The sequence below is a fragment of the Canis lupus genome, chromosome 26, assembly GCF_003254725.2.
Source record: "Canis lupus dingo isolate Sandy chromosome 26, ASM325472v2, whole genome shotgun sequence".
Taxonomy (NCBI): domain Eukaryota; kingdom Metazoa; phylum Chordata; class Mammalia; order Carnivora; family Canidae; genus Canis; species Canis lupus.
In genome coordinates, this window is record NC_064268.1 from 17,773,661 (window position 1) to 17,796,454 (window position 22,794).

Genomic DNA, 22,794 nt, shown 5'->3' on the forward strand with positions numbered 1-22,794 from the left:
ATTATGCTCCAAGCCTGAGGTAGATGAAAAGAGATGATGTATCTACAGCGCTTAGAACAGCATCCTGCACATGGTTAAGTGTTCAGTATTAACATTATTGTTTTATGCATTATTTGTGTTTCAAAGGGAACCAGGCAACCCCCATCAGTGATGCCAGGACAGGCAACCTCCGTATTGCCCTCATGTCCCTGGCAGGGAGCCCAGGCGCAGCCCAGGAGGCCTGGCATGGCAGGGAGGGTGGTGGGGGCGGTGGGGCTTAGAGCTCAGATCCGGCTCCGCAGGCCCGCTCCCATTCACCCTCCCTGGGAAAGGCACCCGCTGCCCCCTAGTGGCCAAGGGCAGCAGCGCAGGGCCTTTTTCAGCACGCCCTGAACTCCCTGCCCAGCCCCCACCTCCTTGTGTGCCTCACCAAGGCCCAGGGTGGCTGGAGCTCCCCACGGGAGGGCTTTTTGATGGATTCTCCGGTTTCAGAAGGAGCTTTGAGTAGTAATATCCAGTTCAAATAGGGCCAGGTAGGTGCCAGGCACTGGGCGACTAGCACTTGAATATTTTTTCCCCCACCCAGGCAATTTCAGGAAAAAAAAAAAAAAGATTCCAGAACCTACAGGTTTTTGTTTTCAAGTCTGTGAATGTTTTTTTTTATTTTTTTAAAGATTTTATTTATTTTTTCATGAGAGGCAGAGACAGAGAGAGAGGCAGAGACACAGGCAGAGGGAGAGCAGACTTCATGCAGGGAGCCTGATACGGGATTTGATCCCGGGCATCCAGGATCATGCCTTGAGCAGAAGGCAGGCGCTAAACTGCTGAGCCACCCAGGGATCCCGAAGTCTGTGATTTTGTGAGTGCTCACGACTCCAGGGGCCAGGAAACTTAAAACTCCCCTTCCTGGAAAAGCAGACAGAATTGTGCCAGAGGGCTGATGGCCCCAAGACACACAACAGAGTGACCCAAAGCCCTTCTTCTTCTTCTTTTTTTTTTCAATATTTTATTTATTAGAAACAGAGAGAGAGGCAGAGACACAGGCAGAGGGAGAAACAGACTCCATGCAGAGAGTCTGACATGGGACTTGATCACGGACCTCCAGGATCATGCCCTGGGCTGAAGGCGGCACTAAACCGCTAAGCCATCGGGGCCACCCCACCCAAAGCCCTTCTTTCCTTCAACTCCTTAAGAGCTCTATGGAGACAGTGACCAGAGAAGGGACAGGACAGAGGAGGCAGGCATGGACGTGAAGGAGACGGTACCAGATGGTCATCCTTCTTTCTAGGCACTGAGTAAAGCACTGGTTTACTCAAGAGCTTTTTATTTCCTCTCTGCTGTGTTTTCTGCAAATCCCATGGGTACAGACTGGAAGAAACCGGGTACATCCACCATGCCTTTGGCCAGCTCTCAAACGGGAGGGCGGAAGGCAAAGACCACCACCCAGACCACCCCTAGGAAGCCCACAGTCTCGCCGGAGAGCAGACCACACAAAGTGCTGAACGGTTCAAACAGACGGGATGTACAGGAGGAAGGTGGGACTAGGGTCACCTCCCTGCCAGGGGTCAGCGAAAGCTTCCTGGAGGAGGTGGGAGGGGCCAGGCCCTCAAGACAGGTAAAGAGCAGAGGCGCGGGAGGGAGAAGGCACACTGCTCCAGAAGCCAGACAACTGCATCGGAGCCGCCAGCCCAGTGGGCAGAGGGTGTCAGAAGGCGACAGAGGCCCAAAGCAGATGGGTGTGTGGGAGCTTCGGGGAGGATAGGAAGCTCCTCACATCTCACAGGACCCCACATGGTCCCACTGCCCGGTGGCTCAAGAGAAGGCAGATCACAGACGGGGTCTTCCAGGGCACCCCTGCCCACTGTAGGTTCCGCGTTGCACTGCTGGGCCTGGAGGGGTGCAGCTGCTGGGAAGGCCGTCACGCAGGGCTGCGGCCCGTGGCCAGCAGAGGTGGACTCTGGCACCCGGAATACTCCAGGAGGGGCTTCTTGGTGGGGCTGCAGTGGGCGGGCTCATCTCAGAGGCCATCCAGGGCTCGCTGCACCTGCGTGTCCAGGGAGGCAGCCGAGTGGATGGAGATGCCGGGGGCCCCGATCCTGGTCTCCCAGCAGTCAAACCCGCAGCTGGTCAGAGCCTGCTTCATGGCCTCTACCTTCGGCTGCTCCAGATCTGGGCGGAGGGAAAGTGGAAAGTGGCAGGTCACCCCACAATCGTCTGTGCCCTTAGAGACTGTTCAGCCAGGAAGAGGCCTGGGACCAACCAACCAGGTCTTCCTGTGGGAATGTCGAGCTCTGCACCCTCTTGGTGGTGGGGGGCACTGGGGTGTTGGGTACAGAGCAACCGTTAAAATCACGAGTCACATGGACCTGGCCTTGTCATGGATCAGTCCTGGGGCCTCAGACGAGTGACTTCCCTTCTCTGAGCCTCAGTCTCCTCATCTGGGAATGAGGCTAAGAATCTGTACCCCTCACAGGTCCCTGTGAGGCTCACATGGGAGAATGCAGGCAAGCCGCCTGGCACAGCAGACATGCCCCAGGAGCCTTCTCTCTCATCACCGTCAGTGGCCATGAACTAGGAGCCCACGGTCAAAGTCGGCCGCTGGCTGTGCCGACCTCTTGATACCTGGGAGCGCACAGAGAGCCGTGGAAGGGGCTGAGGCCACAGTGGGCTCACTGCAAAGCCACAGTGAAAGGTGGGAATGGGAAGACGAAGGAGGCAAAGGTAAAGAAGGGGAGAGAAAGCCCTTTGTTTTGTATTGTAGCAAGGTCAGTCCCTGTCCTGGCCACATCACGAGGTGACAGCAAGGGAGAGGGGTAAGGCTGACACGAAAGATGACAAAGTCCTGGTTATTTCTCAAGCTCGTGGGAGACTTGGCCAGTAAGGAGGTGGTAGGGACAGCCACCACAATAAGAGCCCCTACCACAGCCCAGCCCTGTGCCAGGCTTTCTACATGTATTTTTCTCCTGGAATCCAGACAGCAATCCCCTAAAGAGAGGTCGGCATCCTCATTTTACCACTGCAGCAACAGAGGCCCAGAGAGGTTAATTAACTTGACCAAGGACACACAGCAGAAGGGGGACTGTCCTCCAGCTTCTTCTTCCTCCCAAGGCAACTGCCCAGGTAGGACCTCTGCATGAGCCCCGGGTGGCGACTGTGCCCCGCCCCCAAGTACCTGGCCTGAGAAGTGTAATGCCACAGCCACCGCCGCCCGCACCAGTGAGCTTGCTGTGCAGTCCATGGGCCATGGTCACCTGGCACAGCTGGTCCAGCGAGGCATGGCCCACGCCGAGGGCATTCAGATGGTGCTGGTTGATGTCGATGAGCTCCTGGAGGAGAAGGTTCAATCTGTTCCCACTTGACATGCCTGAAACCAAGGTCTTGTGCCCACCCCATCCATGTGATAGCCGCTGGTTCGGGACAGCGAATGGCTTACGCAAGCCAGCACTGTGTCCCTCTCCACTGATGAAAGAACCTCTCCTTCCTGCAGGACTCCTGTGGGACTGGGATGGAGCTGGTGGTAAATACATGTTCCAGGCCTGGCCAAAGAAGCCTCTGACCATGGTGATTGGTCAGGGATGGGCCTGTGACCATAGCCCTCCCAGGGTTTTCTCTGCCTCTGCCCTGGAGCTGCTAAAATTGGTTGACTTCAGAGGTAAGCTGCCAGACTTATCTGCCCTGCACATGGTCAGAGATCATATGCAAGATGGAGACTTCAGACTGAGTTGTTTGGCCCCTGGATCCAGCTATGCCTGAAGTTGTTCTTGCCAGTCTTCATAGTTTTGAGCCCATAAATACCTTTTCCGCTAACGCCTGATGGAAATGGATTTCTATCATCTGCAGGAATCTGAAGTAATATGCCATCCTACAGCTGCCTCAGGTGCCCATTTTCAGAATAAGAACTGGTTTTTGGTTCTAACAGGGTCACAAAGTAGGGGAAAGAGCTGTTTTTCAGGTTTCTTTGATCCTGCATAAAATTCCTGTTCTTCTGAGGCTCAAACAAGATGCAGGTTGATGAAATACCAAAACTGACAGTTAACACAGCCCAGGTGCCCCCGACTACATTTATTATACCAGTGTTTGCCAAACACTGTGCTAGATGCTGGGGCTCTAAGAAGAGCATCCAGCTATAGTCCCCGCCAGGCAAGTTAAGAATGTGGGATCTGGAGTCAGGGGGGCCTGGGTTTGAGTCCCAGCTCTGTGACTTCTTGGTCCTGGGGCGAGGTCTTCCATGCTGTGCCTCAGTTTCCCCACCTATAAAACTGGCATTATAAGATGCTCTGTCTCATCACTGTGGGGATGAAATGAGGTGAGTTTTCACATGATGCCTGGCCTGAGATTAGGGCCTCTGGAAAGTCTGCTGCTATCAGTACTCTTATGGTCACATCACCATCATCGCCATTTTAGGGGACGCTAAGGCTCAAGGAGGAAAGTGACTTGCCTAAGGTCACTGAGCTGGTAAGGTCCTGGGCCAGCACCGGCAGCTGGGTCTGCCTGATGCAAAGCTCATGTCTACCCTGCCTCCAGGAGCGCCCTTGGCATTCCGGCTGCCACCTACTTCTCATGGTGTGTGGCTTGACAGCACACAGCTCTGCTCTAGGGAACAAGGAGTGCCGGCGTGCCGCGAGGGTTGCCAATCACCGAGCTGTCTGCTGAGGCCCACCTGGTTCTCCTGCCCCAGGCTGTCGGGCAGGCTCGGGTCAGCCCTCCCCTGCAGCCCGCCTCACACACCCCAGCACTTCTGACAAATGAGCAGACAGGCGTGATGGCCTGGTGGCAGCCCTGGGTGCCTTTCCCCAGCCCCAAGGGCTGGATGGGAGGGAAAACTTCTGGGGGCTGCTCTCTATGCCTGAGCGCCAGGTGTCACGTTGCCGAGGCAGGTTTCAGACACCTGTCACATTCTGATCCAAAATCTGTCAAGGATCAGATGACAGGTTGTGACACAGGAGAACAGCTCGCTGGTTTGAGCACAAAGCTGTCCAGGAGCCGAGCTGCACATTTCAGCGGCTGCCACAGCCAAAAATATACACAATGTATAATCAACGTGCTGTTCTGTGGCATTCTCTAGGGGCTCAACAGGGTATATTTTAGGCAGTACTCTATCATTATTAATTTCCTACTCAGGAGGACTGTGTTCCCTCCTTTGTACATGAAAGGAATTGAAGCCAGCCATGCAAATGCTGGGGGACTGGAGGCAGACAGCTATGGAAATGGGGAGGTAAAGCACAGAAATGAGAGAGGGTCACTGCCCTGGCCCGGGTGGGTGGGTGCTCATTAAAGATCTGTTGGCCTAAGAGACAAGCAAGTCATTCAGTTTGATGCCTGGCATGTCAACCTACTAGTTGGTGAACCTTGGAGAAAGTTGCTCCTTAGGCCTCAGTTTTTATATCTGTAAAATGGGGACAGCATACCTACTTCCCAGGGAGGTAATTATAGAGATTAAGAGAGAAATCACTTGTAAGAAGGCTTAGCCTAGGAGCTGCTCTTTAACGTCGACCCATATTTGCCAGCCACCAGGACTGTGGGGATAAGCCTGCGCCCTCTGGCTTACTGTGCTGGTGGTTCATCAGGAATGATGGCTGCACGTCACCTCCCAGGCCTTGCTGTGTTAAGACGCTCCAGTGAGACCAGCAGGAGTGAGCCTGGGATCAGATCGTGACCTGATCTAAACCCAAGGTCTCAGCCTCTATACGAGAATTATGCAAAGAGTGGTGGCTCAGGGAACAATCAGGAAAGAATTGTGTTAGAGTATATCTGAGCTGCGGTGCCTGGGTGGCTCCGTTGGTGAAATGTCCCGACTCGTGATTTTGGCTCAGGTCGTGATCCCAGGGTCATGGGATCAAACCTCATGTCAGGCTCTGTGCTCAGTGCAGAGTGTGCATGTCCCCCCTTCCTCTGCACCTTCCCCACTCCTAAGATAAATACATAAAATCTTAAAAAAAAAAAAGGGGGGGGGGACAGATGCAGTCAGCAAGGACAGCAGGAAAAGAGGTGGCCATGCAAGAAATTGCCCCTGGGCCAACAGAAGATGGTGTCAGCACTAGCCCGGTGCTCCTTACAGGCATGAACCCAAACCTGGCCCCTAGCACGCGCCAGGCCCTGCCCTCGGTGCTTTGCATGTCCTGGCTCAATGGCTTTGAAACATCTATGAAAAGGCCTAAGAAGGAGGCAGGCTGCTGGCCTTTGTGTGTACAGGAGCCCAGGCTTAGGCCCGGCCTCTGTGCTTCAGCTCAGGGGATCCCAAGGTCAGATGAGCACCCGTCCCAGACAGTGGTGTGGGCGAGACCCTGAATCCTGCAGAAGGGCTCTTACTTCCAGCACGAGGTAGTGCTCTGGGGCTGGGGCCGAAGCCATCTCCTCCAGTGTCCGCTCGCATTCCAGGGAAATAGCGTTTATAGATGTCAGCAGGGGGGCCACGATCTCAGGGAACTGGAGGGAGAGGAAGCAATGGCCAGTGAGGTCTGGGGTTGGGCAGACACCGGACAGCTGCCGGGCACCAGGAGGAGAGAGGTGTCCCCCCAGGCCCCCACTCTGAGGAAACCGCCTCCCCTACCCTCTGGGTATCTGCCTTGCCTGGCCCCCTGACGTAAGTGGGGGATTCTCATTGCCAAGCCAAGGGGTGGGGGGCACACAGCACCTCTCTGCCTGCCAAAACCACCTCCCTCCCCCGGTCCCCATCACCCATCTCGCCCCCCCACGAAGCCCTGGGGCAGAGGGAGAGCTTGAGCTCCCAGACCTGGCTGGCCTGGCCCGGTGAGAACCCCGCCAGTGGTGGCACGGGATGTACCTTAAGTAGCCTGCTCCTGACGCTGGCCACGAGAGCCTTGGTGCTGCGAGGGACTTTGGTGTTGGTCAGCAGGATCTTCAGAGCCGGCAGCCTACAGGGCGAAGCGGGGCCACGGTGCGCTCAGGGCGGAGGCCCGATCCCAAGTGTCACCCCACCCTGACCCCGAGGAGAGAGCGGAGGCCCAGGGAAAGGACATCGGGGGCCAGAGGGATAGTGAGGGGAGCAGGGGGCTCCTGCTGCCAATCGTAGCTGCATCTCCGCTCCAGCCCTCAGGCAGATGGACACTGTTTTCTGGCTCGCCACCCACCCACCTGATTGCAGTTGGGCACCTACTATGCGCTGGGGACACGCGAGGGGGGCCTGGCTTAGCCTGGAGCTGCCAGAAGACGCCAGGTTCACGGGGTTGGAGTTCAAAGGCAAGACAGCCAAGAGTATAAGAAGGGGTGGAGGCTCCGTCACATGGACCACCTTGGCGTGCTGGAGTGGAAGGTTCCAGGGATTTAGGAAGAAAAGCGAGCGGGATGTAGGGCAGAATCTGGCAGAGGGGGTGCTCGCAGGGAGGGAGGATACCACGTTAGTGGGTACCGGGGAGGGCGGGCTCGTGCAGGCGTCGGGATCCCAGCACGTGGAGCCCATCATGCCCTGCCCAGACCAGCTGCCCTGGCACAGCCAGATGTGGTCAGAGGGAGTCGGTCGTCCCTGCTCAGCTGCCCCAGGTAAGCTGGCTCTGCGGCATGACCCTGCTGCCCTCACCAGCCCTCTGAGCTTTCGGATACCTCCTAAGGTCACAATCCCAATTGTCCCATGGCTAGTGGCCTTTGGAGGCTCGGGGCACCGTTTCTGGTCATCCCCAAGCTGCCTGTCAGAGCGCTGTGGGCTGGGGATGGAGGCTGGAGCATCTGGACGAGGTCTGGCCCGAGACAGCTGGAGACAGCAGACCCCCTGATACCTTTATCCGTTTTTCTTTTCACAACCCAAGACTGTAAAATCCAATAGGGCTGAGAAAGGCTGCCAGAAACCTGCTTGATCTCACCGCCCATAAGCCCATGAAATTAATATCGATTCTCAGCCTTGGAGGCTGGCTTTCTTTTTTTTTTTTTTAACTTTACAAAAGATGAACATTCTATTTGGCTTTTCTTTTCCCCTTAAAGACAAGCCTTTCTTCAAAAGGGCAGCGTTCTGGGAGGCCGCATCTTGATCCACTTCGCAAACAATGCATTTTTTTTAATGGAGAAGCACCATACGTCGTTGGGGGGGGCGGGGGGGAAGGGTTCCTCTTGAAGCCATCGGTGGGATTAATGTGGAGTCTGGCCTCCCGGCTTCTCAGAGAATCCGCCATCTGCTCGCCGTGGCGCCCTGCAGCCAGCACTGAAGGTCGGTCTGCTGTGTTCCCATTCATCCGGGCGGGAGGAGTTGGAATATTGGGTCTTCATCTTCCTTAGATAAGTCCTCTGCGAGCAGGCTTGCTGCCAGCCCCACCGGTCCCACAAACCCCCATGGCTCCTAGGGCATCTAGAGACTACCACCCAGGCTATGCCCTGTTAAGTGCTTGTGCCTGCTAGGCCTGGCTAACTCTCCCATTTTAGGTCCTTTCTGCCCTCCCCGGGTGTTCACTCTGGCCATCCTGGCTTCCTATTTGCTGTTCAACATGCCAGGGACGCCCCTGCCTCAGGGCCTTTGCACTTGCATTTCCTCTGCCAGGGACCTAGCACTGTCCTCAACAGCTCCAGGACTCACTCTAGGGTTTCATCCAGGTCCCTGCTCAGATGTCATTTCATTGGAGGCTTCCCTGGTCATCCATTTGACTGCCTGACAGGCTCTTACAGAGCCATTTGTTGGCTGTCTTCTCCCACAAAATATTAGTTTCATGAAGGCAGGACTTACTCTTCCCTGCTCAGGCCCCAGCACCAAGGATGCGGTATTTGTGGAATTAAATATGGTCAGCAAAGGGCAGAGCACCCTACAGATACTGTTTCTGATTCCATGCGCAGGATTCTCATAATATAAACCAGGAGACATCTGCCTCAGGAAAAGTGACTCACTCAAGAGCACCTGGCTCATGAGTGGCAGAGCTGGGCTCAAAGAAAGGCCAACAGACCCCAGAGCCTCCGTCTATCACACCACCACCAGCTGGCCTTGGGGCCTCTCCTCCTGCCTCCCACCATCTGGAAAAGCCTGTATCACTCATCTCTCTCAATTCCCCTCCAGTAGAATGTACCTATGTGCCCACACCATGTTTTAGCTGGTCTTCTATCCCTGGGGCCTACTGCAGTGCTCAGGATACAACTACCTCTCAGGAAACACTGAACGAGATGCCATTGCCCCCATGAAGGACCCCCACATCTGTCGCTGAACTTCTGACACCTCTCACTGCCATCCACAGCAGCTTCAGTACTTCCTGGATGGCTTCGCTCTGAAGATGAGTGACTGCCTTCTTGGACGGACTGTGAGCCCCGTGGGCAAGCCCAGGTCTGACATCTGAGTCCTGACCTTGACTCCTGATGTCACTGCATGGGGCGTCAGTCTACCTGGCAGAGGTGCCCCCCTGGGCCCCGAGCTCCACTGCCCTGCATGCACAGCAGCCAGAGCAAGCTGGTTCTACTCTCCCCAACAGCTCTGCTTCCTCCTCTGTGCAGAGTGGAGGTTGTCATCCAGGGGAGATCTTGGCCCTTTAGGAGACATGTGGCAATGTCTGGAGACAATTCCGGTTGCCACAACTGGGAGATGGGGGAGGTGCTACTGGCATCTTGTGGGTAGAGATCAGGGATGCTTCTAAATATCCTAAACATGCTGCATAAGGCAGCCGCCCATCATAAGGAACTATCCAGTTCACGATGTCAATGGTACCAAGGTTAAGAAAAAAAAAACCCTAATGTAGAGGCTCAGAAAGGCAGGCTTGGCTCATGGAAGCCAACAGAGCTGAGGCAGGAAGATCTCAGAGGTGCAGGTGGAAGCAAGAGTACAGCACCACTATGTCACGCCAGCTCATAGAGCCACTGACAGAGCAGCCCAGTTGGTGAGGGCAGCGGGCTAGAAGCCCATCCACAGTGAAGAGGACTCTCATCACCATGGAAAGGCCACCAGGGTGGGGCAAAGCGCCCTGGGACAAACACTACCACTCAACTTGATCGAGGGCTCAAGGAACTACCAAAAAACACCCACTCCTGGGATCCCTGGGTGCTCAGTAATTGAGCATCTGCCTTTGGCTCAGGTCATGATCCCGGGGTCCTAGAATTGAGTCCCACACCAGGCTCCCCGCAGGGAGCCTGCTTCTTCCTCTGCCTGTGTCTCTGCCTCTCTCTGTGTGTCTTTCATGAATAAATAAAATCTTAAAAAAACACCTGCTCCTGCTTGCAGAAGCACATGAATATGCTTCATTCCCCACATCCGGCATTTGCACTCCGAGTTCAAAGAGAAATGTTCTATTTTAACATGCACGTTTGTAAGTGCGATTCCTCTGGAGGGAGGGGGTCAAGGAACATGTGAAACAGGCTGAGAGGTCATCACAGGTCGCCCCCGCTTGAGGCTTCTCACAAGCTCTGGAGCCCAGGCTCTGCCCTGAGGGTCTCACTGTGGCAACTCTCATGTTTCCCCACAGGGGCTCTGTGCGAATGTCTGTCGGCCTTCCCCTACTCCACCCCTACTTCCACGTCCCACCCTGCCGAAACTGTGGCTGAGACTCATTTTTATAGCCGTAGACCCTAAGACAGTGTCGTTAGGAACACAGGAAGACATCAGTTCTTGTTTGCTAAATGACTACATGATCAAATGAATTAAATGAATGAGAAACCAGGGGTCTGGTGGGGATAGTCATGCTCTGGAAGGTGAACGGCATGGCCACGCACGACCTCTCCCTCTAAGCTCTTGGCAATTTAAGGGCCATAGCACAGAAGGTAAGAACAGGGTGCCCTCCTGGCCCATGGCCTGTGAGGGCCTCATGGGGGAGAGGATGGAAAGCCTGGGGACACCAGGCCCACACATTCCCTCCCCTAGAGGTACAGCCCCCCGCCCAATGGACGTGTTGATGCAGCCAGGAGCCAGGAGATGCTGCGCCACCCCACAATTACCTCTTTATGGATGAGATCTTTCCTTGTTGGTATCGGAGTGCTCCTCCTAAAGAGAAAAGGCAGTGGGTTGGGGCTATAGAAAAAGCTATGTAACTTTGCCTCCTGATGGAGAAACCAGGCTGGAGGTGGGGTGAAGGTGTTGGCCCATCCAGTGAACAGACTGAACCCCACCACCAGTCATCCCAGTTTCAGTTACAACAAGATCCAGGAAGGTACAAAGGAACTCCATGCTCTGCCAGGGAGCCTGCCCTCCCCCCAGGCTGCCCAGCTTCACCCACAGGCCACGTGGGGAAGGTGAGCCTGGGACTGTGGCCAGGTCCCCTAAGCCAGTGTCCTTACTGGAGGGTGGCCAAGCTCGTGTGGCTACCAAACACTCCAGCAATGAGTGGCTCTGCAACTTTATCCCAGAGATCCTTGTAAGGTCCCTGAAACTGTGGCTTCCCAGACCCTACCCCAACCCCCCAGAAATGCCCCCAGAGATTCGGGGTCAGGAGGGGTGAGGCAGGGCCCTGTAATTTCTCCCACCCCTCGTCCACCCCAAACAAGAAAATATTATGTTCTTCAGAATTTGCTGATTTCATTCACCCAAACCAACAGCCTGAGCATCTACAATGATCCTAAGAATTTCTAAAATAATAAAAATAAAGAAAACAAGCCTGAGGCAGCCCCTACCCCAAGTGCTGATGGTGTTGTCCACTCCAGAGGGGTTCCCATGAATCATTCTCTCCCCTTGGAAGGCCCACTTGTTAATTAATTCCAAATCCTCCATGGTCCACCTAAAGAAGACACAGAAGTTCATCTGGACCTCGGTGGAGAGTAAGGGGCCAGGGCCGCTGGCGGTAGCAGGGGGAAGGATCCACCGGTGGAGATCAAAAAAGTCAAAGGGGCTTGGGCACTTGAACTCAGAAACAGAAAAACACCAGAATCTCTCCACTACCGAATGTGCTGGACCTTCCCTTCCCTCTAAAACCCTCCCACCCGGCACAGTGGAAGGAGACCAGGCTTTGGATGCACACAGTCCTAGCAGCTGAGGGACTCTGGGCCCGTTACCTAAACTAAGCCCCATTGTCCTCATCTGTAGAATGGTCACGCCTGTCGAAGGCTAGTTCCAAGTGTATCCAGGGCCAGCGAGGTGGTCCGCAAGCAGTGGGCAGTGTTACTACTGTAACAGACCCCTACATAAGCTCCTGTTCTGGAACATAGCCTCCTATGAGGAAGAGTGAGCAGAGGCGTGACTTTTCCCAAAGCCCGACTGTTAGGAACGTGGATTCCAGGTGCCCCAGACACTGTTGATGGGTCAAGTGTGCACTGACCACCTCCGGATCTTTCCTGAGCACATGGCCATGCTGCCTTCCTCGGGAGAGGACAGCTTGAGTGAGCAGACCCCAAGCCCATGAGTATCGAACAAGGATACATGGTCAGCCCCTCCCCTGCCCCTGTCTCTCAGCTTTCATTTCCTTTCTGAGGACCGCTTGCCCCCAGGAAACAGGGTGCTGTGGCCCCAAGAATGCCAGGCCCCAGGGCAGAGCTATGCAGCAAGCAGGGACCCAGCCTGCCCCTGACTCTCTGGGCATTCCTGAGCAACGGCGTCACATCCGACCCCATTTTCTGATCTGTAAAACATGGGTAATCATGTCTCCCTCATTGAGGATGTCTGAGATAGTAACACACCAAGTGCTTTGTAAAAACGCAGGGGAAACAGTATGGGCTCTGGAAGAAGGCCACCTGGAATCGCAGCTCCTGGATTCACCCCAAGCCCAGTGCAATGCTCATTTGCTGTGAGGCCTTGGGCACAGCCACCAGCCCATCTGAGCCTCTTTCCTCACTGGGCAAAAGAGAATTTGATGGCCTCGCCACTCAAGTGGTGGCTGAGAGGCTAAACACCATCACCAGGTGCCAAGCACTGTGCTTTTCTCAAATGGCCTGTCTCTGTAATCTGCAAAAAACCCTACAGGGAAGGTACGGTTACTCTCCCTCTCCTACAGAAGAGGAAACTGAGGCTCAGGTGAGTAAAGCAGATCCCAGTGTTATTGACTGCTACATTAGGACCACATCTGTAGGCTGGAGCCCAAGCTCTCAACCACTGAGCTTTATGGTACCAACGAGACTCCCTCAATTGTCCACTATTTACTGAGCATCTACTACATGCCTGTGACTAAGCTCACAGCAGGGAAGGAACCAGACATGGCCCCCAATAGCTTGAGGCTTGGTGTCTTATAGAGAGTGGATGCCTAGAAGCAATCAGCACTTAACGACCAACCTCCAGGAGATGGGTGCGATGCAGGGTGGATGGAGTGCACCCCATCTGGATTGCGGACAGCCTGAGGGACAAAAGGGGGTGGTCAGCAAGGCAAGACATGTGAGGGAGCACTCTAGACTGAGGCAGTACAGCATCTGGAACTGGACAGGAGCTGACCTTCACTGGGAACTGAAAAGTGAATGAGCAGCAGGGCAAAGGGGCAGCTGGACCTAGCCCAGGACCTGGCCTTCTCCAAGGAGAGTCTCCCTCCCCTTCTGTATACTGTTCATCCTTCGGAGGCTCAGATTTCTAACCCTGTCTTCACGGGAGACCAGATTCCAATTCTGTATGATTTGGAAATGCTGGGGCCAGGGCAGGGGCTGGGGCCTGCTCCCATCAAAGGTCAGGGGAAGGAATGACTGACTGGGCCTTCAGGGGAGGCGAGGAACTGGTTATAAGGAAGCAGCGGGGGAAAAAGCGCACACACACTGTGCACACACTCACATGTGCACACGTGCACAAGTCACTTGCATCTTCTGAATGGCACAGCTAGTCTGCTGGCTCATATATACAAGTCTATTTGGGGGACCCCAGGCATGCAGGCCTTCACCGATGTAGGTTACAATCAGTGATCCGCACACATTAACAAGCACCGTTGTCTCTCAGGATCACTAAGTGTCAAGGTTGGAGGGCCCCCCAAAGGGCCATCAGGTGCAGTCCCTCGTTTCCAGATGAGGAAACAGAGCCCAGAGAGACAAAGGGGTGGCCCAGTGGCTTACAGCAAGTTAACAGACAAACCTCACTGAAATTCCTGAAAACTGTCACCTTGCACTAGCTGCAGGTGCGTCACTCATTACCTTCTGGATTCTTGCCCTGACAGAAGCCACCTCTACCCTCACCCCTGCTGCTTCCCTCGTGCACAGGAACTATCCAAAGCGAGCCTGAGGAATGCTGACAGACGCATCACACCGAGAACCCTCAGATCCGCTGTGGCCACGAGGATCAAAGGGACCTTCAGGCTTAGTCTGAATTCAACTGTATTTTAACCTCCGTGTCTCAGAAGAGAAATCATTGGTCCTGACAGGGTGCCCAGAAGGGCCTGGGCTATCTGAAAACCACAGCACTTTCAGGGCAGAGGAGGGAAACCTCAATTCAAAAGCAAGTTCGGAAAGAGGAATGAGGTCACGAGCTACAGCTTGTGCAACATGTCCTTTGGATCTTGTTTCAGTGCGTGCCCGTCTCGGGCGTGGAGGGCTCTGGGAGGAAACACTCAGCCACATCCAACCTGGCACCCAGCACTGCCTGAGTGGCTTTCTCCTTTGCTGGCTACACAGGGAGGTGGACGAGGCCAGCAGCGCCCCGCTCCTGATGCAGCACGTAGTGGCTACTGACAGCTCCCCAGTGGGAGGGCTCCCCTTAGCCCTAGCAGGGCCCAGGAACAGGCCTCACCGAGAAGCTGCCAGGCTGGATTTTGGACTTGGGGCGGGGCCCGGGACAAACTGCATAACCTCCAATCCTGGGGTGGCTTCTCGAGGTGCGTTCCCCAAGCCACAGAAATGGATGCCGACAACACTGTCCCAGTGAGCCTCACTGACTCCTGGTGGGGATGGCAGAGGCGATACCCCCTCCCGGAGTGAGGCTGAGGGCTGCTACGAAGGGAGATGCCTTAATCTAATAAATACCCTGTGTTGATTTCTTGGCACACTTTACTTTTTCTCCTTCTTTTTTTGCATAACCGTCTGGTAGGACCTGTTACAGAGAAGGACACTGGGGTCCCAGGAGGTACAGCGGCATGGCCAAGGTCCCACAGGGAGTTGATGGGAGAAGTGGGCCCCATGGCTTCCTACGTCTGGACTCAGGTTCTTTCTCCCACACCACAGATACCTGAACCCAAAAGAGGCAAGGTGGGGGTGAGGAGTGGGGGAGAAGTGGCTTAGCAAAGGGGCAAAGGGGTCGGGCTCTGGGTCCAGGCCACCTGGGTGGCAAGTCTCGTCCTGCCGTCACTAGCTACATAGCCCGGGCCCACGCTCTGCCTCGGCTTCCTCATCTGTACAATGGCCACGTGACACCTCTCACCTCACAGGGTGGCAGGGAGTCCTCAGCGAGGGAACACACGCTCGGGTTGTGGCGCCCAGGGAGGACTATGACCAAGACAAAGGCAGTGATTACCTGCTAGCGGACTCGCCATTGTTCTGCGGGTTTGGAATCGCCTCGCACGCGGTCAGGAGAGCAGCTGCCAGACACACAGAGTAGGCGGCGCTGGAGCCCAGGCCAGCCCCCGTGGGCAGCTCTGACCACACCGTGATATCCAGGCTGGGCAGGGTCCTGAAACACAGTGGGGCACAGAGCATGGCTCCCTTGAAGGGTGGCGAGGTGCCAGCGTCAAACTGGCAGTCATGGTCCAGGACTGGACATTGGCAGGGTCTGACCCCAAGCCTTTGCCCTAGGTATCTGAACTTGGGGACACTTGTCGACCCCAAAAGTGGCCCTATGGGATAGCAGGAAGTCATGGTGAATCAGCTTGGAAACAGGTACCAGAATCACTTTTTTTTTTTTTTTAATTTTTGATACCAGAATCATTTAAAGCATGATGTTCTCTTGTGAACCACCAATCATTTCTCTAAACCCCATCCTGTTCCCTGCAAGAGTGAGTGAGACCCTTCTGTGGCCCTGCTCTGTATCCCCGCCTGGGAAAGCTCTGTACCGCTTTTTCCCCCAGGCAAATTCCTTCCCATCCTGCAAAACGCCTCTCAAATGCTCCTTCCAGGGATCCCTGGGTGGCGCAGCGGTTTAGCGCCTGCCTTTGGCCCAGGGCGCGATCCTGGAGACCCGGGATCGAATCCCACGTCGGGCTCCCAGTGCATGGAGCCTGCTTCTCCCTCTGCCTGTGTCTCTGCCCCTCTCTCTCTCTCTCTGTGACTATCATAAATAAGTAAAAATTAAAAAAAAAAAATTTCAAATGCTCCTTCCACTATGAAGCTTCCCCTGGCCACCCACAGGAGCCATGCCTAGCAACCCTCAACGACCCCCTTTCTCTATTGCTGCCTTATCTGGGCGATGCGTTCTATCAGGCCTCCTTTCTATCACTAGAAAGTTCAGAATCACGGCATCTTGCATGTATTTCTCCCAAGCGAAGACTGTCAAACTTTGTATTCTGTATTTTCTATTAAGCAATGCTGCTGTCTTCCAAAATGTAGAATGATAATGCCTAATCTGCTTTTCAAACTGCACCCACCCGCCCCACTCAGATCAGGAGGTTCTGAAAGGTGCATCCCTTCCCGGAAGGCGACATGCCCCACTCAAGTTGAAATCCTCTGGTGGGGCAGCCCGGGTGGCTCAGTGGTTTAGCGCTGCCTTCGGCCCAGGGCGTGATCCTGGAGTCCTGGGATGGAGTCCCACATAGGGCTCCCTGCATGGAGCCTGCTTCTCCCTCTGTCTGTGTCTCCCATAAATAAATAAATAAAATCTTAAAAAGAAAAAAAAAGAAAAAAGAAAATCCCCCGGTGGACAGCAACAGTTGAGACATTTATGAATGTGTCTTCTGCACTGTGCCTGGCCCAGGGCCTGCTCAATGCATCTGCTGTCTGAGTAAAGGGGTGCCCCCTGAGGCTTTCCCTTTGGGTCTGGGACCAAAAAAAAAAAAAAAAAAAAATCACAGTGAAAAATCTCTATGGGCTAGTTATAGAGCTAGGCCCATTTTATATATAATATTTCTAACCCTCCAATAGTTTTCTGATGAGAATAACCTAACAATATCTCGTATTTCTCAGGCAGTGTGCCAGACACAGCACTTTAGATAAATTAACTCACTAACCCTCACAAGAAGCCTAAGAGGTAGGTACTATTACCACCCCCATTTTACAGATGAGGAGACTGAGGCCCAGGAAGGGTAAAAACCTCAAGGAAGGTGGTAGGCAGCCGTTGTGGAGTCTGACCCAACCTGACCCAACTCTCCATCACCATGTGACGCTGCCTCAACAGCACTGCCATCCTCTGGGAGCTGGCCTCCCCGAGGGCAGACAGCCCAGATCCTATCTTAAGGGGTGGAGTGGACGCATGCTTCACTTGGCGAATTACAGGGTTTCCCTGGAGCCCGCAGGCCATGGAACAGGGCTGCCTCTGTGGACACGGCATGGGAAAAGCCGTGTGATAGATTCAGGAATCTGGCTTTGGGTCTAGGCCACGCACACACCTCTGCTTCCGGCAGATGGACAGGTACAGGTAAAGGAAAGCCAGCACAGCCAGACACTCGGGGTCGGCGCCATCCTTGGGGATGCCTGCCACCTCCTTCAGCTTCTCCACTTGCTCTGAGGTGGGCGCTGCGGCGTCCCCCGTGGCGTTCCCTGGCTCTGTCACAAACAACACGTGAGGCTGGGTGAGAGGGGTTCAGGCGCTTTCATAGACCACACAACACAGAAAACTGAGCAGTAGTGAGAATCAGAATCTGATGGACATGGATTCATGGCCTGAGCACCAGGACCGCATCTGCTGTTGGTCTTCCAGCTTTGCAGGCACACAGACTTGGGTGTGGGTCCCAACTGTCCCATCTATCGGTGCTCTGGCCTTGAGCACATGCCTTACCCTCTCTGAACCCCAGTTTCCCTCATTGGTAAGCAGGAATACCTCCTCTAAGATAAACTGAAATAAAGGATGCAAGACCCTCGGCGTACCTCCTAGTGTGTAATACATGCTCAATTAACGGTAGTCTTGAAACACAGATGCACACAAAGCGAATGCTAGCTCGACTACCCAAAGGTCTGCATTTGACGCCCACAGTACAAAACCAAAATGAAAGGAAGCATTAAATTATTCCCTGGGCACCTGGGTGGCTCAGTGGTTGAGCGTCTGCCTGTGGCTCAGGTGGTGATCCTGGGGTCCTGGGATCAAGTCCCACACTGAGCTCCTCACAGGGAGCCTGCTTCTCCCTCTGCCTGTGTCTCTGCCTTTCTGTCTGTGTCTCTCATCAATGAATAAATAAAATCTTTAAAAATATAAAATTATTCCCCAAATGTGTCCCTCTTCTCAAAACTATTCGTGAGGATGGGACACTCACAACCAGAGAACGGGAAGTGCTGAGATTTGCTTGGACCTCGGGGAGAAACCCGGGAGCAGTTTCTCTTCCAGTGCACAGAGGAAGCTGGACCACTGTCCCCCAAGAGCCTGACGAGGCCAAGCAAGCCCGACCAGCTCATCTTTACAAATAGCTCCCTGAGTCCTGGGTCCAGCTGTGAAGGGGACAGAACACTAGGCTTGCTGTACTTATGCTGGGAAACACTAGGGTGGGGACACACGAAACGCTAGGTGTTCCCTGAAATTAGGACACACTAAAAGTGGCCAAGCCAGTTAGCAGACATTTCAGGGCCCTACAGGGGAAATAGAATGACTCACTGAGACTCTGGAGAGTTTAGAAAGATCTGGTTCTGAATCCTTTCTGCATCACTGACAATGCTGTGGGACCTGAACCGCTTCACCCCTGAACCTCGATTTTCTCATCCATAAAATGGGGATGGGGGGGTGCCTGGGTGGCTCAGTCAGTTAAGCATCTGCCTGTGGCTCAGGTCATGATCCTAGGGTCCTGGGATAGAGCTCCGCATCAGGCTCCCTGCTCAGTGGAGAGTCTGCTTCTCCCTTTCCCTCTGTCCCTCCACTTGCTTGTGCTTTCTGTCAAATAAGTAAATAAATAATCTTAAAAAAAAAAAAAGCAACAACAGTGATGGCTACCACCATCTATGTCCAAGGCGGGCTGGAGAATTCTGAGAATGCCAATGTACATGAGACACTAGTCCAGTGCCTGGCACACATAAAGATGCCCAATGAGACATTCATGGTGGTTGTAACTATTAGGAGGCAACCAAACAACACTGGAAGAAAAAGATGGAAGAGCCTGGCAACCTAGTAGAAAACATGTCTCTGAAAGGCTCGTGTTCCATACTCCTTTTCCCCTTGGGGAAATCACTCCCAAGCCCTCACTCATGTCCTGCACTCTGCCAGGCCCGGCCCACCTCCCAGCTGGCTGGGTCCTCACAGCAACCCTCCCAGGCAACAGGACTCTGCTCAAGGAGGCTCAGGGGGTTAAGTGATCCGTCCAAGCTCACACATGCAGGCGGAGGGGTCTGGGACATGTGCCATGCCACCTGCCTGCTCCCACCAGTGCTACTGACACACGAAAGCAGCAGCCAGCCTCGAGGGGAGGCCCTGTGCACCATGGAAAGCAAGGTCTGGATTGCTCTGGATGGCCATTTTCTGAGGCCTGCTCCAAAGCAGTACGGGCTCTTCATGGAGGATATTTCTGGAATCATCCAGGGAACTTCTTTCAAAATACACCTGCCTGGGGGTGCCTGGGTGGCTCAGTGGTTGAGCGCCTGCCTTCGGCTCAGGGTGTGATCCCAGGGTCCTGGGATCGAGTTCTACACCAGGCTCCCCACGGGGAGCCTGCTTCTCCCTCTACCTGTGTCTCTGCCTCTCTCTCTCTCTGTCTCTCATGAACAAATAATCTTAAAAAAAAAAATACACCTATCTGGTCCGGTTTCACCACAACCCCCATTCTTTTATTTATTTATTTATTTGTTTGTTTATTTATTTATTTTTATTTTTAACTTGATTTTATTATTTTTAAATATTTTATTTATTTATTCATAAGAGACACAGAAAGAGAGGCACAAACACAGGCAGAGGGAGAAGCAGGTTCCATGCAGGGAGCCTGGAGTGGGACTCCATCCTGGGTCTCCAGGATCACGCCCTGGGCTGAAGGCAGTGCTAAACTGCTGAGCCACCTGGGCTGTTTTTTTTGTTTTGTTTTGTTTTGTTTTTTAGAGATTAACAATTAACAAGTATGTTGCTTTTATTTTTAATGATTTTGAATGATACCCAACACCAAACGATATCTTCTTCTCGTCAAAACCATATTCCAGAAGGAAGGCTCCCTTTGTCCACTCAGACCTTAGGACCCTCTCAGAGGTAACTAATCACCACTGTGTGTACATATGTACTGATACTAAAGCTGGGCCTTTTCTCAGATACACACTATTTGCATCTTGTGGCTTTTCACCCAACAATGGGCCTTGAGGATCAGTCCACCACAGCCCACAGAGACCTAGTGCATCATTTGACACTCATTTAAAAAAATAGGTAAGTAAAGGTAACTTTACAGGGTCAAGAGAGAAAACACTCCTGGAGTGGCTGGTCTCTAGCCCCCTCAGGTATGGCTGAGGATAACTACCCAGCTCTCCCCTTCCCCGTCTGGTCAGAGCCCAGGCTCTTGAACACCTGGTTCCTTCTCACTGCACTTACCCAGAAAGCTTGTGTCCTGCAGCTGAAGCCTGGCCACATCCCAGGCCCGCTTGACGCCAATGTTCGGCAAGTTGAGGCACATTTTCCCATTGCTGTGGGGCTGAAGCCGGAGGAATGTTCTCAAGTTCAAGGCCACAGCCAGGGCTATCTGTAGAATAAATGGCAAAAGCAATGAGCCTGAGCATGGGGTAGGGGTGGGGTTGCAAAGACTTTGGCTCCAGTCTTAAAAACAGGGGTTAATGTCAATGTGCTGAGGAGAGAGACCACATACTAGTATACAGGGCATGCCCACCTATGCCCTTGGCAGATGCCTCTGATCAACCTTGGCATGCCCTCTTCCTATGTGGCACAGATGCTACCTATCAGTTAGGAAAGTTAATATCTTATTTTTTCCCTCCCCATGCAAAACCTCAGAGGTCCTCAAAACCAAGAATGGCTTCCCTACAATCACCACGTTAGCAAGGATAAATATAAGTTAAGAACATAAAGCATGACAGAGCAGAGGAGCGGAAAAAGCATGAGCAATGTGTTCAGACTCAGGTTCATTCCCAGTTCTGCCAAGGTGCAGAGGACCCTGGTCAAGTTACCAATCCTCTCCTAAGCCTCTGCTTCCACATGTGCAAAATGGGATAATCAAAGTTTAACTTCAGGGGGGCCCTCTTAAGAGTTAAATGAGATAATGCATATCTCAGATTCCTTTGCTGGATCCTACTCATCTTCTCCATTTCTGAATGTTGGGGTGCCCTAGAGCTCAGTGCTCCCATTGAAGCCCACCTTCCAGGTTGACTCATCCCACTGACACAGCTTTTTTTTTTAAATTCATAAATCTTTTTCTTTTAAAGATTTTATTTATTTATTTTTAAAGATTTATTTATTTATGATAGACATAGAGAGAGAGAGGCAGAGACACAGGTGGAGGGAGAAGCAGGCCCATGCCGGGAGCCCGACGTGGGACTCGATCCCGGGATTCCAGGATCGCGCCCTGGGCCAAAGGCAGACGCTAAACTGCTGAGCCACCCAGGGATTCCTGACACAGCTTTACATTTCAGCTTTGTGCTCTTACTGGGTGAGACCAGAGAAGCACTTTGGTGGGTGTAAGACCCATCTCTTCCCTGCTGTGTTGCAGAGAAACTGGTCTTCTCTCTTATGTATTCCCAGGCGATGCCTTCAGGCTTCCTTTTAGCTTAGGGTCAGAGAGAAAGGGTGCCCAGTTCTCAGAGGCTCTGGGGGGGAGGGGGGGGCTTTACCTTGCCATGGACCACGGCATGCTCTCCATGAAGGATGACTTTCCCTGGGGCGGACACCAGCAGGACTTCTGACAGCATGGCTCCGGAGAACCCTGAAACACAGAGCCAGAGAGGGGATGAAAGGACCCAGATCTTAGAGATATTAGAGATGCCCGTTCAAACTTCTCATCTAACAAAAAAGGCAGCTACCATTCAGCACATGCCATGCGCCCCAAAGACTGTGCAGTGCAGCAGCACATTAAACACATCAGCAAGACTCAGGTTCAAACCCCAGCTCTTCCACTCCCCAGTGAGGTCTTCTTCACGAACTCACTCAAACGCTAGGCAACTTGATTTCCTCAGGTTACAGGAGAAGTAGAACTGTACTTACCTCGATGGGGTTTGGAAAGGTTACATGAAACAAAGCAAGCGGAACACCTGGCAGCTCTGGCATATGATCATTCCACTACGGATAGCTATTTATTGCTGGCTCTGTTCTTGGTTCCAGCTTTTATCATCGCTACTGCCGAAGGTGGAAAGTTAAGTGAAATCAGGGCCAGAAGGAACGCCTCCCTGGACTCTTAGGCCGTTTCCCATGCCTCACGATGCTTTACCATGGGCTGCACAAACAGCTGTCGAGCCCCCTCCTGCGCGCCCACGCCAGCATCTCTGCATCACAGAGTCCCAGAAAGTGACTCGCTCGGTCTACAAGTGTTGTAGATTTTTACACATCAGGCAGAATTACCATCCGTTCAAGGCCTCACGTGCACTACCTTAACACGGTAAGGCCCGAGCCGCACTGTGAGCCGAGTACTATCGTGATTCCCCCGTTTCTTAGCGGGGGAAACTGAGGCAAGGCGCCAGGAAATCCATCCACTTGCTTGCCCAAAGCTCCGGATCACTTCAGACTCGAGCTCGCCCGGCGCTCGGGACGGACTCCCAGAGTCGGGGAAACTGAGCCAGAGGAGCCAGAAGCGCGGCCCGAGGTCGCGCTGGGGCTCAGCCTCCAACCTCGCGCCGCCGGCCGCGCGAGCCCACGTCCTCACCTGGCCTCAGGTGGTCCTGGGACCCCAAGCCCGGGCGGCTCTGGATTTAGTCCCCGAGCACCGCCCCCGTCCGGGGAAATCGTCCTATCCCTCCGCCAATCAGAGCGCTCGAGCCGTTAAGCAATTGGCTTGGCCATTGGCCAATAGATTGCTCGACCAAGCT

At 53.6% G+C, this 22,794-nt stretch overlaps 1 protein-coding gene across 3 annotated transcripts; it reads right to left on the reverse strand.

Moving 5' to 3' along the window:
• Positions 1-1,286: 1,286 nt before the first annotated feature.
• Positions 1,287-22,785, reverse strand: MVK (mevalonate kinase). Of its 3 annotated transcripts, none has more exons than XM_025474269.3 (11): positions 22,632-22,784; positions 21,607-21,698; positions 20,360-20,507; positions 17,262-17,418; positions 15,239-15,394; positions 11,503-11,606; positions 10,831-10,876; positions 6,764-6,854; positions 6,289-6,405; positions 3,152-3,305; positions 1,287-2,148 (listed from the first exon to the last, which is right to left on the reverse strand). In XM_025474269.3, the coding sequence occupies exons 2-11, from the start codon at positions 21,682-21,684 to the stop codon at positions 1,997-1,999; spliced, it is 1,203 nt and encodes a 400-aa protein (XP_025330054.1). In that variant the 5' UTR covers positions 21,685-21,698; positions 22,632-22,784; the 3' UTR covers positions 1,287-1,996. The 3 variants fall into 3 exon arrangements, with proteins under 3 accessions (XP_025330054.1, XP_025330056.1, XP_048957909.1); XM_025474271.3 differs by lacking the exon at positions 22,632-22,784 and adding an exon at positions 21,977-22,036; XM_049101952.1 differs by lacking the exon at positions 15,239-15,394 and having other exon boundaries at positions 22,632-22,785.
• Between the last annotated feature and the right edge of the window lie 9 nt (positions 22,786-22,794).